Consider the following 16151-nt stretch of genomic DNA (forward strand, 5'->3'; position numbering starts at 1 on the left):
CCAAAATAAAGCCATCAATTCAGTTTTACAAAAACTTTCATACAATATTGGTATTGTTCAGCTTCTTTAAGACATTCTTATTAATTAGAACCATTTCCACTTTTGTCAGAACTTTACCTTCTTACACATTTTTACCAGCAATTCAGTGTAGCGACGGCTTTTCAGAAAGAATTTAAAATATTCCACTTTGTTTGATACATTGGTTTTATTCAACATTTAAATGAAATCCATACTAAAACCATTCCCACTTTTCAGACTATTCTCACTACTTCCCCTTCTTACGCAGTTATGCCAACAATCCAGTTTAATTTTTTTTCAAAATTCACTTTTTGTTGTTGCTGATGCTCTTTTTATTGCAACTGTGGAGTTTGTGTGAGATCCAGGTGACATGGCTTACAGTTATTAGCAAAGACAAAGGGAGCCTTTTTAATCTGAAAAGTGGAATACAGATTTGGTTTTCCAGCTGCTCCAAATTCCCACCTGGGTCACACAGCACCTCAACTTTGGAATTAAATCTGTTTCATCCATAATTCAACTATAAATGCAGCTAATTAAATATCAATACGTGACCCAGTGTGCACTTCCCATATGCCTAGACCATTACCTGCCTAACTGTGAAAATGAAAGAGGCCCACACAAAGAAAATCACAAGTATTCAAACAGACCTGCTGCAGAATTATGCGTGCCGTAATTAATTTGCCATTAAGACTGGATTGGTGTCGCCTTCATGATGTAGAGAACCACGCCATAATTGCCTCTGGTGTTGCACTAACAGCTTTGCCTCATTACTGAAACAGATGCTAATTTAGCAGAGCGGCTTCAGGTTGTGTGTGTCTCCGAGTGGAACGTTCCACAGTATTGGGCTACATGTAAAGTGTACTGCAAAAGGGAAATGAGGAGTTGAAAATACATCATAATATGCAACAGCATGTTCATGGGGGGGGATAATTTTCCTTTTTGGTGGAGCATATTTTAATCGTAATGAATGGCACAGGCAGTAATTGGTATGTGAGGAGAAAGAGACTTAATAGCTTGGAACAACAAACCTTTCTGCTGAATTATTAAGCGGTTTAGTTTAATTATTTGTTTTGAACAACTTGTATTCATTAGGTATCTGTAACCCTCCTATATTTTCTAAAAGCCACTCAAGAACTCAAACAAGTGATACTTCAAAAGATGAAGATTGGACAATATACCCCATAACATATTTAATGGCAACATCTCCAACTATTTGGAGTGAAAATATACATGCATACTCATACATATAAACAACTTTTTTTACATCTGTTCAGTTTGTTTTATGACATTAATGTCTCAAGTCAGTTTATGCAGTGCTATGCAGCTGCAGATGAGTCCTACACCGTACAAGTGGTGTGTTTCACTCAATCTCATTGCAGGCTACCTAAAGTGGAAGACTTGCTGGTAAGTCCATAGCTCAGATCTTATTGCATTGTCTTACATCTTCTTCACCCGTTTCTTGGGTCTTTGGTTGAAGACGGGCGAGGTGCTCATCAAGGAGTCGGGAGAATGTGAAGCGTAGCTGGCGTCTGACGCCGCGCCTCCGGGAGACGGTGCCATTGCTCCCCCTGACTCGCTCATGGTGGACATGGGCCCCCCCTCCTCGAACACATCTCCACCCAAGACACCGTGGTGATGGTGGTGGTGGTGATGGCCGACACTCTGGCCATCCTCGCCATCCTGCGGCTCCATTTTCACCTGTGGCCACAGTGGGGAGTTGTTGGCTCCTCTCCCGCCTTAAAAGAAAGGAGAACCAATTTAGAAGATGTGATCTTCCAATACACTTCCTTAAAAGACTAACCTGAATTTAAAGCACGTAGTTGCCCCCAGTGTGAATAGTCCTACCTGTGTCATTGTGTGATTCTCAAAATTCCAACCATATTCCCAAAAACACAGTTGCTTGTACAGCGGGTGAAATGAGTATTGAACGGGTCACCATTTTTCTCAGTTAATTTATTTCTCAAGGTTCACCAGATGTTGGAAACAATGCAAGTAACCCATACATACAAAGAAACCAAAACAAATAAGAAAATAACTTACATGTAATAATGTGAAATGACAAAAGGAAAAAGTATTGAACACATGCAGAAAGGGGCTTGGAAAGCCAAGACAACAGCTGAACACTATCAGTAATAAAAGGCAATCCAGCCCCGTGTCAGGGCAAATTAGTATCAGCTGGTTCAGTCCCAACTGATGGGCTACAAAAAGGTCTCATTGCCAAGATGTCACACAAAACACATCTCGTGATGGGTGAAAGCAAAGAGCTGTGTCAAGACATTACCAACATAATGATGGCATTGGTTCTAGGCACATTTCTAAGCTTCTGAATGTTCCAGTGAGCACTGTTTGGGGCCATTATACAAAAGTGGAAAGACAATCATTTCACCATAAATTTGCTGAAAAACAAAAGCATGTAGAAGCTCATTTAAAGTTTGCTGCACAACATTTGGAAAAGCCAATGAAATACTGGGAGAATATAGTGTGGTCAGATGAGAGCAAAATTGAACTGTTAAGATGCCTTAATACACAACATGTTTGGAGGAGAAATGGCACTGCACATCACCCTAAAAACACCATACAAACAGGGACGTTTGGAGGTGGGAACATCATGGTGTGGGGCTGCTTTTCAGCAAATGGCACTGGCAAACTAAACATAATTGAAGGAAAGATAAATGGGCAAATTTACGGAGACATTCTTGTCATTAATCTGCTGCTAACTACCAGGATGGTGAAAATGAAAAGAGGGTGGACATTTCAGCAAGACAATGATCCCAAACACACAGCCGAGAAAACTCAACTGGCTTCAAAGAAAGAAAATAAAGCTGCTAGAACGGTCCAGCCAATCACCTGATTTAAATCACAATGAACATCTATGGAAAGAACTGAAGTACAAGATTCATACGATTCCCACAGAACCTTCAAGATTTGAAGACTTTGCTGAATCTGTTTGGTTGTGTGGAAGAATGGGCCAAAATCCCACCAGAGCAATGCATGGGACTTGTTTCTCCACACAGGAGGTGTCTTGAAGCTGTCATTACCAACAAAGTATTAAATAAATATAAGTAAGCGTGTTCAATACTTATTCCCTGTCATTTCAATTGTTACACATAATGGCTTACTTGGGTTGTTATCAACATCTTGTGGAATTATATTTATCTTTTCTTTTAGTAAAATTCTCATTGCACAGTTCCAGAGCTCGCCTCCCTACGTGCACATGTTCCACCAAAACAAGTTCCTTCCCGAGGCCATTTCCAGAGGCACCCTTGCTGCGTTCGGGGCCTAGCGCCGCCCATGTAGCAGTGCTTCGGCTGTAGCCCGCTTTCACCCAACATATTCCCAAATCAATATCTGCCAAAGAAATCGTCTAGTCTTAATCTGCCTTGCTACGAATACGCAGGCCACAAGAAGTAATTAGGTTAGGATTCCATTTACTATGTTAAGCTAAGCTAGCGGTGGCGCTGCCGGACTAAGACACAGACAAAAATGCGTTTGCCCACCTATATAAATGTAGAGGAGACGCGAACGACCCTTATTCAACATACGGTGGGGTATTCCTTTATGACAAGTTCCTTTAAGTCAAACAAGTAAGGATTTTATTTTATTTTTATTTCAAGATAATTTGTTCCACCTTTTAATGGACAGGACAACCAGGTGAGAAAGGGGAGAGAGTAAGGGGGAAGACATGCAGGAAATCATCACAGGTTGGACTCAAAACCTGGAACTCTGCATCGAGGCATAAACCTCTATGTACAGTTTATGTGCGCCGGCTCTACCAACTGAGCTAACCCGGCCACAAACAAGAAAGGTGTAATCCAGCGTCTGTCCACTTCTATTCCCTCTGTAGAAATCAATACAGAGTAAACATTTGAACGGAATACTGGTCTCACCTGAGGTGTGGGGAGAATGGTCACCATCCAGGCCTGAAGCCAGCCTCTCAGCGTGTGTCCCGAGGACCCCCATGGGCAGAGCTTGGTCCCCAGAGGCCGGGTCGGCCTCAGGCTCCTCGCTAACAGGGAAAGAGATGTCACTCATGGGCTCCTCCTTGATCCTTGGGGGCTTAGAGTCCTCTAGAGCCTTATCTGGGTTCACCAGTCGTTCATATTCCTCCGACAGATCTTTACTCACCTGGAGAGAACAAATGCAGGATCTGAGCCTTGATCTAGTATTTTGATTTAATTCATTAATTTGAAATAACCATAATCCATTGTGAAAACAATAATCAGCGCTTTGCCAAAGTTAATCACATACACAAAAGGATTTGCTCTATTATCTGCTCTCTATTTAAAACTCATCAGTTGGATTTCTTTGCAAGTCATGTTGGCACTGAAGAAAGTGAATCTCTCAGTAAGCTTTCTGTTTCACTCCCAAGCAGCTTGCACACAAGGTGCCATACGGTCCATTGTTCCCACTCGTACCGTGGTCTTCTTGCTTTCTGAGATGATTTAGCATTGTTGTGGTGAAGCAAACATTCTCTTCAGCACTGTGCCAAATTTGATTATTTTCATTATCATTTAATGTGCTTATTACACATAAAGGTACTCGAAGCTCCTATGGCATTACAATTTCACAATTTTTTTATATTAATAAGTTCCCCCAGCCCGCCTATGGTCCCCCAGAGCTAGAAATGGCAATAGGTGTCAAACCGAGCCCTGGGTATCCTGCTCCGCCTTTGAAAAAATTAAAGCTCAGATGGGCCAATCTGGAATCTTGCCTCTTATGAGGTCAAAGGTGCAAGGTTACCTCCCCTTTCTCTGCTTTGCCCGCCCAGAGAATTTGGCCCACCCATGAGAGAGACATCATGGCTTTCAAATGAGTAAAGTGGCATTTGGTCAAGGGCACACCCCCAGCCTACACCATGCCCCCCCCCCCCCCCCCCCCCCCCCCCCCCCCCCCCCCCCCCCCCCCCCCCCCCCCCCCCCCTCTCTCCTCCTCAATAACTACAGACTCAGAAATGGCACATACTAAGGAAAGCTTATTGTGGGACTGGCTCTAGTGGCTGTAATTCCGCACCAAGGCTGAATTTTGAAAGAGACTTCAGATATGGTATTAGGGGACCACTAAGGTCTACATAAAAGCCTCCAAAGAGCACTATGTCCTGGGACCTTTAAAGATGCTCTAAGCAGTGCCCCACTTTTTAGGCTACAACATATTGTCCCATACAGCAAACATCTCCTCACTATCCGCGAGCTGCCTGTCCCCTGAACACACCCTTAAAAAAAAAATAGTCTCTGTAGACATCCCCCGGCTCCACAAACGCCAACAAAAACAAACTGTGCCAACCTGCACCACCAAGTATAACAAACCATCTTCCAGTGTTCCAGCCAATAACTAACAAGAAGGACTTGGGGGTTGGGGGGTTAGTGCACGGGATGGAGGGAGAGGAGACGGGATGAGCAGGAGGAAGAGGCGAGGTAGCCTCGGTTTCTTTAAAAATACTTTGAACGTCAACAAAAAGTGCCGTCACCCAATATAGCTTAGAGCACCTTTTAATCACATTCATGCAAAAATACGTTGTCTTAAAACTACTTAATATAGATACCACGGTATGAAAAAAAAAATCTATGCCAAAATCATGGATGAGTCACACATTTTTATTGTCTTAGAGCGTACAGTTATGACCCATTCCCAAACTCACCTGCAGCATGTAGCTGTGATAGTCCTTGATCCGCACTTGCCAGAAGCGCTGCAGGGCCAGCACGCTGCCAATGCCCACCTCATGGAACACTTGCTCTACCACGTCTGGAAAGGGACTTGCTCCAAGCCGAGCCTCACGGTCCACCGCCACCCGCAGCATGCGCGAGAGGCGCAGGTAATGCTCGTGGACCAGGTCGGTCAGGGTCTCCAGCACGCTCTCCTGGGCCGACTCAAAGCCAGCATGGGCCAAGATGGTGGCCACTGACTGATAGAGGAGTGGCCTGCAGGAGGGCCAACTCAGCTCTGTGACAGGCTCACCTTTACCCCTTATGATGGAAAGTACCAGAAGACATCAGAAGAGATAAAAGGAGATAAATGGTGACTGGTCGATCAAATATCTGTGAAATGCTGAGTACTACTGAATGTAAAAAAGTTGTAAGATCTAAACTTTGAGTGACTTTTGTGCCTGCAAGTTAGATGCTTTATGGAACGAATTTAAATCACAAAGACAGGAAAGGAGTGCAGCATCATGGCTCAGCCACACAGTCAGATTAACTTACTTATAGAAGTCACTTTCAGGGTCACTGTGGCGGAGCACGAAGGGCTGCCGCGGGGCTTTGCTGTCCACAGGTAGCAAGTCATCTGGCATGACAGGTGGGGTAGGAGGACGCTGGGGCAGGTTGGTATCCGTCTCCTCCAGCCTGCTGCCACCCTCCAAAGACGCTGAGCTCTGACCCTGAGCTTGAGCCGTTGACAAGAGGCCACGGAGGCGGCGGGCATGCTGACACAGCTGCACTGTGTGGATGGTGAGGCTGCAGGGCTCTGAGGGGATGTCCAACATTGTGGTGGGCCGCGGCCGCTGGGCCGAGGGCTGGTGCAGGGGCGGGTCCTGCATCTCCACCGAGCGGAACTCGCGCTGGAGCAAGTCAAAGGAGCTGCGACTGGGTGGAGCCCCTGCAGGCCCGGGGATCTCACCCCAGTAACGCATCATGACTGATGAAACTCTGACTGAATCTGAAAATTGGACAGGAGGAGAGGAAGTTGGAGAGACCATCACAATTTAGGATGAAGTGGGAAAAAACAAATCCAGATGAAATAGATAGCCTTGATTCAGATTCAATTTGTGACACCACCTTGAATTAACCTAAATTTGTTTACAAAGGTTTGGCTTCTCAAGATAGTTTAACCCTCCTGTTGTCCTCGGGTAAAATTTGACCCCTTTAAAAAAAATGTCTATCTAAAATGTGGGTTTCTTTTTAAACAAATTACCACAAAACAATGAATTTGATTCCATACACTTTTACGCTCTTTGCAAATACAATTGATCACTTTCATTCCTGAATAAACTCCTCTGTACGTTTCTCTGCTTTTAACTATTAGTCAAAATAATTCATAATTTCTGCTTTTTGTCCTCAAATATTAGGTATTATTCTATATAAATGAGGGTTATTGACCATGAATTCCAACAAGTTCTGTAAAACTAGTGGTAGTAAGGTGGTGTTAGTGAAAACCTTTAAAAAAAAAAAAAAAAAAAGTCTGAAAAAGGTTTTTGACCCGGGAGGACAACACAAGGGTTAAAAGGTGATACAGCTGAACTATGGGTGGCAAGGGAAGATGACGGCAAATATGAGTCAATAGCTGCGAAATGCATTGTCTTCAGATTATTTTGGCACACATCTGATCAATCGCTAACACGTAAAAGTTCGCACTGCCTATATGATTAACAAAAATCCTTTTGGAATGAAACAAGTAACGTTAATTCCATTTAAAAATGTGCTTATTGCATTAATTTGCGTAAACCAAAGTCTAGAATATAACATGTATGACAGAATGCCATGTGTCTGACTGGGTTTGACCCAGCACCCTGCGCTGTGCAGATACAAGGTCTGGCAACGACTAGTCGACTAGTCAGCTAGCTACGTAGCACGCACCTTAGCTAGTCAAATGCTATATAAGTTAAAAACAAAAACAACAACAACTCACATTACACAGGGACGGAGGGAACGTATGTTAATGGTACTCGACAGTACCCTCGTATCTTTAACTGTCTATGGAAGGAAGTAGCACAGGAACCAACGTTAAACCTTGTTCGTCCTTTTTGCAAAAACTCGGGTGAACAGCTGTACGACATGTTTAGTTCCGCAACAAACCATTTATTTTGACTTGCATAAACATGATACACGCCATTATAATGCCGCGTAGTCGCGTTTGAAATGTTCTTGCAACCTCTTTTCTTTGGATTGTATCATTTATTAGCGAATGTATAGAGGCTTAGAGAACCCGTGCAACATTCACAGTTGCACCAAATAAACATGGCTGCGCCCCCACCGACAGACGTGAGTGTGAAAAATACGGAGGAGCAAATTATCTCTACAATGGAAACGAACGAGAGCTCGGCCGCGGAAAATGTAAGCGAACCAGACAAGAAAGCACCACACAAAAATGAACCAGAACCAGAGGACACATTTAAAAAACCAGCTCTTTTCGCAGCGCCTTCCCTCGCCAGCAAACGCTGTAACGTCGCTGCTCCGTCCAAACCAACCGCCGCCGAGACGAAACACGTCAAAGAACATAACGAAGCTGAAGTCGTAGACACTAACGTTACTCGTGAGGATTCTTCTGGTCATGTAAACGGGAAAAAACCTACCGAAAAAGGCCAAGAAGAAGACAAGAAAGGCGGTAAAGACAACAATGTGGCTCCTGTCAAAACCAAGCCAGAAGCGTTGGCTAAACCCAGAGTGCTTCCTGCTAAATGCCCCCCCGCTGGTAAATTCCCCCCTATCCCATATACAGAGCCGCCCTGGGGTGGCGTGGCACCAGATATCCCCTATGCTCTGGAAATCCTTAAAAACGGCACCATAGTGGACACGGTACCCCTCACCCAGAAAAGTTACTTCGTGGTTGGACGTTTACCTGTGTGCGACGTCTCCTTGGAGCATCCCTCCATCTCCAGGTACCATGCCATAATTCAGTACCGCAGACAGGCTGGAGAGGGGGAGTCCGTCGGAGAGGAGAGAGGGTTTTACGTCCACGATCTGGGCAGCACACACGGCACTGTGGTGAACAAGAACAAGATCCCGACCAAGACCTACATCAGGCTCCGCGTGGGACATGTCTTAAAGTTTGGTGGGAGCACAAGGCTTTTTATCCTGCAGGTAAATCCTGAATGTGGACCCCCTTTATACAGTACATACCATCAGTTAATATACTGACATGAACATAGACAGCTTTGTGATGGACCACTGTAGACTTGAGAACAGTCAAGGCCGGTGATCCACTTCTCTAACCCTCAGGTTGATAATAACATTCACTTATTATATTTGGGACTGTGTGCTATTATTTATTTTTGTACTACACAAAAACTATACAATAAACAGAATAGAATGAGGCAATCAAAAAACAACTCAGATTGAATAATTATTTAGCCCAGGCCATTAATATCATTTATAATACTAATATTGCAATCTTCCCACTCTGCTCTAGCTTCTCACAAAACATCCAACAGTCCAAAGAGGCAGGCTTCAAAAAACATGTTAAATCTATTTTCAGAACGGGAAGCTCCCAGTCCAATCAGATGGATCCAGTATGTTCTACTCATTAAAGGGACTCCACAACAAGATTTCTTCACCCATACCATACGTAGTGCTGAAAGATTAAGCTAATTGTGAAACGGATGTCAATAGGCAGAAAACGACTACAAACCAAATTGTGTTATTAATTAATTTCAGTAAAAATTCTGGGTAACCCCGCCCACTCTGCCGGCAATTTGATTTCACCCTACAGTTCGGTCTGGAAACCTCCACATTTAATTCTCCTGCTGCAGTTCACAATTTTTCAGGAACCAATCACAACCTGGCTTATCTACCTGGCGAGCTATTGGAGGGTTTAACAGGATGACGATAGAGAAGCGACCAAGCAGCTTCTTGTTTACATTCAACATAGCAGCGGCCACCGAAGCGCAGCAACCTGTTGATGCCGCTGACGCTTCCCCGTCACCCGGATCGTTGGTCTGATTGGTTGAAGGACTATCCAATAGCGTAGAGTCATTTGAACTACGCCCGTTGGTCACGCCTCTTGTGCAGAGAAACTACAGAGCAGACTCCCCAGACCAACGCTTGATCTCAAATCTATTGAGCCTGGCTTGGTCTGGTGATAGCCACACTAACGTGTTCCAGCTTCTCAAAAATGAAGGTGCTGCTTGGCTCTCGTTTACATTTTAAATTGAATATCTTTAAGATTCCGGGATCTGACATCACTCAGCCATTATACACATAACTGAGCACACTTGTGCTCAGCAGAAAAATAAACACGAAACAGCAGTTTAGTAATGATCAGAAAACTCTTTCTGATGACCACTGTTTTGATAATAATTTTTTAAGTCATGTATGAAGCAATTTGACATTGACATTTTTGAAGTGCAGTTTGTACTGTATATATATATATATATACACTAGTATTTCATAAACCATTGTTGTAATGTAATGCAGTCATCGTTGCATCATCTCAGCTACAGGCTGCCATAGCCACTGCAAGCATAACACACCCAAATCTCTGACTGAACTCTCGGTGGTGAGGTCCATTGTGGGTAATGTAGGCGGCAGGTTTTGCCAAGAAAGAAGAATGGGTGAAATTAAATCAACAATAACTTTGGTTCTGCTGCATTTCTTTTTTAAACTGCCCTTTGGTGAGTCTGACTGTGTAAAAGAAGTGCATACTCTTCACCTTTCCTCCTTTTTACAGGGTCCAGAGTTTGATGAGGAAGAGGAGTCTGAGCTAACAGTGACAGAGCTGAGGGAGAAATCCAGAAAACACATGGCAGAGCTGGAGAGGAGGATGATGGGAGACGGTGATGGTTCTGATGATGAGGAGAAGGAGGAGAACAACGACACGCAAGCCGAAAGCAGCAATGGCCAGAGCAAACAGTCAAATGAAGACTCGGGCTGCTCGTGGGGAATGGGTGAGCTTTTCTGCTGGTTGTAGGATTACGCTACAGTATGTTACGTGTCATCTGTGTTGCCATCCTCAGTGAGTTGGTGTCAACCGTCTCTTAAGTCAAGTTTAAAGAAGCATGTTAATCCTTTTGTTCTCTTCTTTCATTCCATCTGTTTCTATGAATCCACCCTGCAGCTGATGAGTCTGTTCCAGAGGAAGACGAGAATGAGGAGAACCCTTTTTCAACAGAGTTCCACGAGGACCAGGAAGCTGCCTACCTGAAAGACCCAAAGAAGGCCTTGCAGGGCTTCTACGACAGAGAAGGTGAAAAGACTTTGTGTTAATTTGCACATGTCCGCTTCTTCGGTTTGTCGAGTTCTTGTATTTTATGACTTCAACTTTGGCATCCTTTATTTCAGGAGAGGAGCTGGAGTTTGAGTACGAAGCCCAAAGCCACGGCACCTGGCTTTGCAGAATAAAGTGAGTGATGTGAAGCCCCTGATTTATGATGGCAAAGTTTCAAAACAATGTGTCGTTGTTGTCAAGCGTGTATGGAGTCACACAGTTCACGTGATGTTTCTGTCAGGCTTCCGGTGGACGATGCCATGGGCCGGCAGCTGGTTGCTGAGGTGACCCACACAGGGAAGAAGAAAGACGCAGCCGTCCATTGCTGCCTGGAGGCTTGTCGGATGCTGGAAGCCAGAGGGCTGCTCCGCCAGGAAGCAGGTGGGGCCTCCGCTCCAGCAGGGCTGTCTGAGAGTAGAAATCTGAACGACCACTGGAGAGGTTACAGCTTGTCGTTTGGAAGGTTGCGATAAAAGTTTTCCCTGTTTAACATCTTATTTCTAGTGTCCCGCAAGCGCAAGAAGAAGAACTGGGAAGATGAGGACTTCTACGACAGTGATGATGACACCTTCCTGGATCGAACCGGCACTGTGGAGAAGAAGAGGCAGGAAAGAATGAAAAAGGCGAAAAAGGTTGAGGAGCGGCCTGAGACCTATGAATCATTGGTAAAAACTCTGCTGTTGTTTATACACACGACACACACCAGTACATCTGTAATCATCACCTTGTAATATTCACCATCGCCTTATTTATTATCTATGAGCTCAATGCTCACATCAGCATGTTGCATGCTGACATGCTGATGTGGTATACATTCCCGCTAGCTTAGGTTAGCATGCTAACATTTGTTACAGTTTTCGACCTGGTGATGGAATTAATTTCATATGTAAAAGGATCACCAAAGTTATAACAATTCATCCTTTGGGAGGATATCTCAAATTCCACGACAATTCATTCAATGTCTATGATACACATTTCACTCAAAACCACAAAAGTGAACCACATGGTGGCGCCAGAGGAAACGTCAGAGGATCACCAAAGTCGGAGGAATTCATCCTGTGGGGACTTTTAGTTATTTTTTCATTATTATTTATTCACATGTATAAAACAATTAATATAAAGTTGATATATAGCTAATTTCTACCCTATAAACCCCAAACCTTATAAACCACCCAAGGCACCTGTGTCTCCTCATTGTCAAAATATCGTTAATACATGTATGAATGCAGGTGCTCTCTGTAGGGTTAGGGGAGCAGTGCTTTGTGCCATAAATAACAGAAAAATTGCTTTAATTTTTCCCTTTGGAAACAACTCTATTCTGTAATCTTTGAACATATGTTTCTGTTGTAACAGCCGTGTATTTGATGTCACGTAGGTGGCCAAACTGGCAGAGGTGGAAAAGGAGCTGGCAGAGACCCAGAAAAAGCTCGGTGGTGGTAGGGGAGGTGAGTCAGGATCGTTGGCGTGTTCACTGTTATGTAGACCGATGCCACAATGCCTCTAGATGCCCGTTCTTCATGTGTCATTCCATGTTTCATCCCCTCCTATTAGACTCCTCCGGTTCTACCACTGAGGACCCCCTGGACGCCTTTATGACTGCAGTGCAAAGTGAGGCAGTGATGGACGCTGTGGAGCGCAGGAAGCTGCACGTGCACGTAACCGACCTGCGCAAAGATGCTCAGAGGCTCCGCAAACTGGTCGAAGTCACACGGCCCGCCCAGATGCCCTCACTGCTGCCGAGGTTAGACACAGTTACTACATTCAGTGTCTCATCCTGCTGAGAATCCTATTCTAAGCAACTACTCAAAACCCTGAAATATCACCACATCCACACAGATTATGTTAAGAATGGCAACGTGTTTTATAGCTTCTGGAGTTAACTGTGATGAAATGTATAGAAAATTCTTTTATTCCAATACATATTAGGTCTTATTTGAATACTTTTATATGTATATATTGTGGGTCTGCATGTGTGTGTCTGTGTGTTTAGTGGTAGCTCAGAATCAGAGAAGCCTAAAAAGACATTGCCTCTGTTTGGAGCCATGAAGGGAGGAAGCAAATTCAAGCTGAAGACCGGTACTATTGGGGTAGGTGTTGTTTTTCATGTGTCGTAACTCGTAAGTCTAATCATCGGACTCATCATTCCCCTGAAAACATGGACGTTTTTTGTGTCCTTTGCTGAGCCGGTTTCTTCTATTGCTGTTTTCTTCTCTCCTGTAGAAGTTGCCTCTGAAACGCCCCTCCCTGCCTGCAGAGCTCTTCAACATGAAAGACCTTCCACCCAGTGGAGGAGAGGAGGAAGAAGACGAGGCAGAGACAAATGAGGATAATGATGGTCAAGAGTCTGCGACTATTACTGAGGCTACTGAGACTACAGATGTTGACTCTGAAGAGCCCAGTGCATCCATGTCTCATGAAAGGATCCCTTCAGGGCAGCCAAGACAAGCACGGTCCCAAGAGCCTGAAGGTAAAAAGTCATGAGAATCGGAGGAAGGGTCTTTTGATGTAGACATTAACAAAGAAAAATTATGAAATATCTAGCAAAGTGGAATCATTGCAGCTTTATAAATGGAATGTCAATTTGTTCAAAACTTCTGAAGTAGATCAGTGTGTTTCCTAATTATTACACTTTATATTTTTTTGTTTGTCTGACTTTATATTAGAGCAAGGCCACGGACAGAGGAGAGGTGAGGAGTCTGCTGAAGCAGAGGAGCAGGTTCGGCAGCGCAGCAGCAGCAAGGCTGTGGCCCCATCGAGTACAGGTGCCAACTGTGTTCTATTGTTTCCATCTTAGTCTGTTCTCTCTCTAATATTGGTTATTGTGTGTCAGGAGTATCGATGCACCATTGCTAATGTGCTGTACTTACGTCTCCACAGAGTCCACAGCAGCAGGCGACAGAGAGCTAGCAGCAGAGCCCAGCCCCAGAAAGAATGTGAAGAAGAAAGTGATGGGCCCCAGCAAAGTACACACACACACACAGGCGCACACACACACAAACAAAACAAACGCATTGAATTCTATCATACAGAAAAGTGTGATGTAAAGTAAATATCCTCATGATTTGTCTCCACAGCCACCAAGGCAGCTCTCAGGACCGTATCCAGAGGACGACCCTGATTATTGCGTCTGGGTGCCTCCTACAGGTAAACCACCAGTATACATCCGTTGAGCCATACTAGTGGAACCACAACCCCTTCTTTGTCTAAATCTTTTTGCCTAAATGAGTTTTCCACCCTGGTAAAAGATATGAAAAAGGAAGTACCAAGGATAACTTGATAAACACAGGACACTGACAGCTCGTAGGTTCCTGCACACAGGAATGAAGGGGTGACATTTTTAAACAACATGGTGAGAGAAAGTGAACTTGTTTTTATGGTCCATTGGTGCAGCTGAAATTGCAGCATTTTCATCGTTTTCTATGGAATGCAGATCTAAGTCACCTACAAATTTTAAGACAAGCTTGAATCAGATTTTAAAAAATGGAAACTGCTGCCAAACTGAGTTTGAAATCAGGGTCAGAACTAAATGCACTACGTCATTTTAGGATTGTGATTATTTGATGGTTGCATGCAAGTCATCAGTTAGGGAGCTGTGCTTTTACTGATCAGTTGGAGGAATGTGTTCTCAAGGCACATGTTACGCATTATATTTATTTATTTGAACATAAAGTACAACATGTATTGGTATGTGAATCCTTTTGATGCTAAATCTAGCTCTATCTCCACTCATAGGTCAGTCTGGAGATGGCCGTACACACCTAAACGAGAAGTACGGCTACTGAGGGAAAACATAAGAGAGCCAGCTCTTGTGTCTCCACTCCACCAGCTTTTATACTGCAGATAATACCTGCAACACGAAGCCTCCAGTCTGCTTAGCTCTGACCATTAACCCTCTCTACCCATCCCAGACTTATAAAAGACAGAAACATAGCATCCTGTAACACAGAGGGGCTTGCAGAGGGACAAGCTAAGATAATAACGCTGCACCTTTCATTATTGTTTGGGGATATATGCATGATTGCCATAAACAAAAAGCACACCATTTCAATTCACATTAAACTGGCAAGCTTGGGGAGCAGACACTGGGCAGTCAGCCCGCTGGCACTTTTCACCCATGATAATAATAGAGATGGGTAGCACTTGAATTGTGTCCGTTTATTTGAATTATATATCATCCAAGCAGAAAATGGAAAGGGGCAGAGCAGCAGCAGCAGTAACTGATGTGAATGCAGCTTTCTGGTCTTTGGCTGCTCCTCTAGCATTTAAATCCACCTGACATCCAATCTGTATCCCTCCCCTATTTGGCTTGAGTCGATCGCTGGCATAACCCAAAGTGTGTAGCAGGGAGGGAGAAAGAGGGAGAGCATTGAAGCAGCTTTTCTGACCATCTGGACACTTGGAAGGCTTACTGGATGAAATGCAAGATGATAATGACTCAAGCAAATGGGAGTGTGTGTCTGTGTCTACACCGACACACACATAGCCCAACCTTCTCAAAGTTCTCTTTTTAACAAGATTGTCTTTATGAGTGAGTCAGCTATTGGTGTGTTTGCCTAGAGCAGGATTCCTCGCTCTGTGAAATCCCACTCAGTGCTGTTGTGTTGGTTTACTGCCATACTCTCCACCCTCTTTTCAGTCAATTCTTCTCAAAACACAAAGTAAACTGTATTTTGTTATATAAATGTGGAATAAAATTGTCTGTACATAACCAGTGAGTTTTTTTTACACACATCACATTCACCGTGTCATGCCTGCTTATACTCTCTCTCCTAGATTTTCCAGCCATCCGTCCTCTCTAGTGTACACTTCTGGGGCCTTCTTCACACACAACCCGTCAGACTCTTTTTCACTCTTTCAAGCTGCTTTACACACACAAAGAGTTTCTCAGGCTATGATCTGGCACAAAGAGGCCTATGGTGTTGTCTGTAGTTCTTTGCTGTGACCTATTAATCCCTGATGGCAAGCCTGCTTCCCTGCCCCAAACTCACGAGAGGTGTCCTCTGTCGCTTCACCTGGCAGATCCTTATATACACAAGAAATGAATTAATGAGCAGTGGTTCTACAAGCTGAATTCAGAGTATAGCGTAGAAAGGCCCTTACAGTACAGCCAGTTGCTTCAGTACAGGGCTAGTTGTGTGAATAAATGCATGGTATGTAAATAATTGAGCTCCAAGACGAGCCAACAACAGCTTCAGTGCTTCTTGGCAAAGAAAGGTATTTGG

The 16151-nt window shown here is 44.0% G+C and overlaps 2 protein-coding genes across 3 annotated transcripts; one reads left to right on the forward strand and one right to left on the reverse strand.

Annotated features, from left to right (window-relative positions):
• Window positions 1–1273: 1273 nt before the first annotated feature.
• On the reverse strand, window positions 1274–7745 carry supt7l (SPT7 like, STAGA complex subunit gamma). Its single transcript, XM_034857441.1, has 5 exons — window positions 7636–7745; window positions 6213–6666; window positions 5654–5978; window positions 3906–4143; window positions 1274–1754 (listed from the first exon to the last, which is right to left on the reverse strand). Exons 2-5 carry the CDS (start codon window positions 6641–6643, stop codon window positions 1456–1458), a joined length of 1293 nt encoding a protein of 430 aa, XP_034713332.1. The 5' UTR covers window positions 6644–6666; window positions 7636–7745; the 3' UTR covers window positions 1274–1455.
• Window positions 7746–7809: 64 nt separating this feature from the next.
• Window positions 7810–15637, forward strand: slc4a1ap (solute carrier family 4 member 1 adaptor protein). Of its 2 annotated transcripts, none has more exons than XM_034857412.1 (14): window positions 7810–8807; window positions 10393–10609; window positions 10780–10908; window positions 11004–11064; window positions 11171–11310; window positions 11434–11594; window positions 12305–12374; window positions 12481–12670; window positions 12920–13016; window positions 13150–13396; window positions 13593–13691; window positions 13807–13892; window positions 14004–14073; window positions 14662–15637. In XM_034857412.1, exons 1-14 carry the CDS (start codon window positions 7965–7967, stop codon window positions 14709–14711), a joined length of 2460 nt encoding a protein of 819 aa, XP_034713303.1. In that variant the 5' UTR covers window positions 7810–7964; the 3' UTR covers window positions 14712–15637. The 2 variants fall into 2 exon arrangements, with proteins under 2 accessions (XP_034713303.1, XP_034713304.1); XM_034857413.1 differs by having other exon boundaries at window positions 7813–8060.
• The last annotated feature ends 514 nt before the right edge of the window (window positions 15638–16151 follow it).

This window comes from Etheostoma cragini, chromosome 20 (genome assembly GCF_013103735.1).
Source record: "Etheostoma cragini isolate CJK2018 chromosome 20, CSU_Ecrag_1.0, whole genome shotgun sequence".
Classification (NCBI taxonomy): domain Eukaryota; kingdom Metazoa; phylum Chordata; class Actinopteri; order Perciformes; family Percidae; genus Etheostoma; species Etheostoma cragini.

Excerpts from the sequence above, each read along its gene's own strand:
- supt7l (XM_034857441.1), bottom strand. The coding sequence starts at position 6,643 with ATGATGCGTTACTGGGGTGAGATCCCCGGGCCTGCAGGGGCTCCACCC. Across the intron at positions 4,144-5,653 it reads ATCACAGCTACATGCTGCAG|GTGAGTAAAGATCTGTCGGA; the intron begins GTGAGTTTGGGA and ends TGTTCTCTCCAG. Across the intron at positions 1,755-3,905 it reads CCATTCTCCCCACACCTCAG|GCGGGAGAGGAGCCAACAAC; the intron begins GTGAGACCAGTA and ends CTTTCTTTTAAG.
- slc4a1ap (XM_034857412.1), top strand. The coding sequence starts at position 7,965 with ATGGCTGCGCCCCCACCGACAGACGTGAGTGTGAAAAATACGGAGGAG. Across the intron at positions 10,909-11,003 it reads GGGCTTCTACGACAGAGAAG|GAGAGGAGCTGGAGTTTGAG; the intron begins GTGAAAAGACTT and ends CCTTTATTTCAG. Across the intron at positions 12,375-12,480 it reads GCTCGGTGGTGGTAGGGGAG|ACTCCTCCGGTTCTACCACT; the intron begins GTGAGTCAGGAT and ends CCCTCCTATTAG.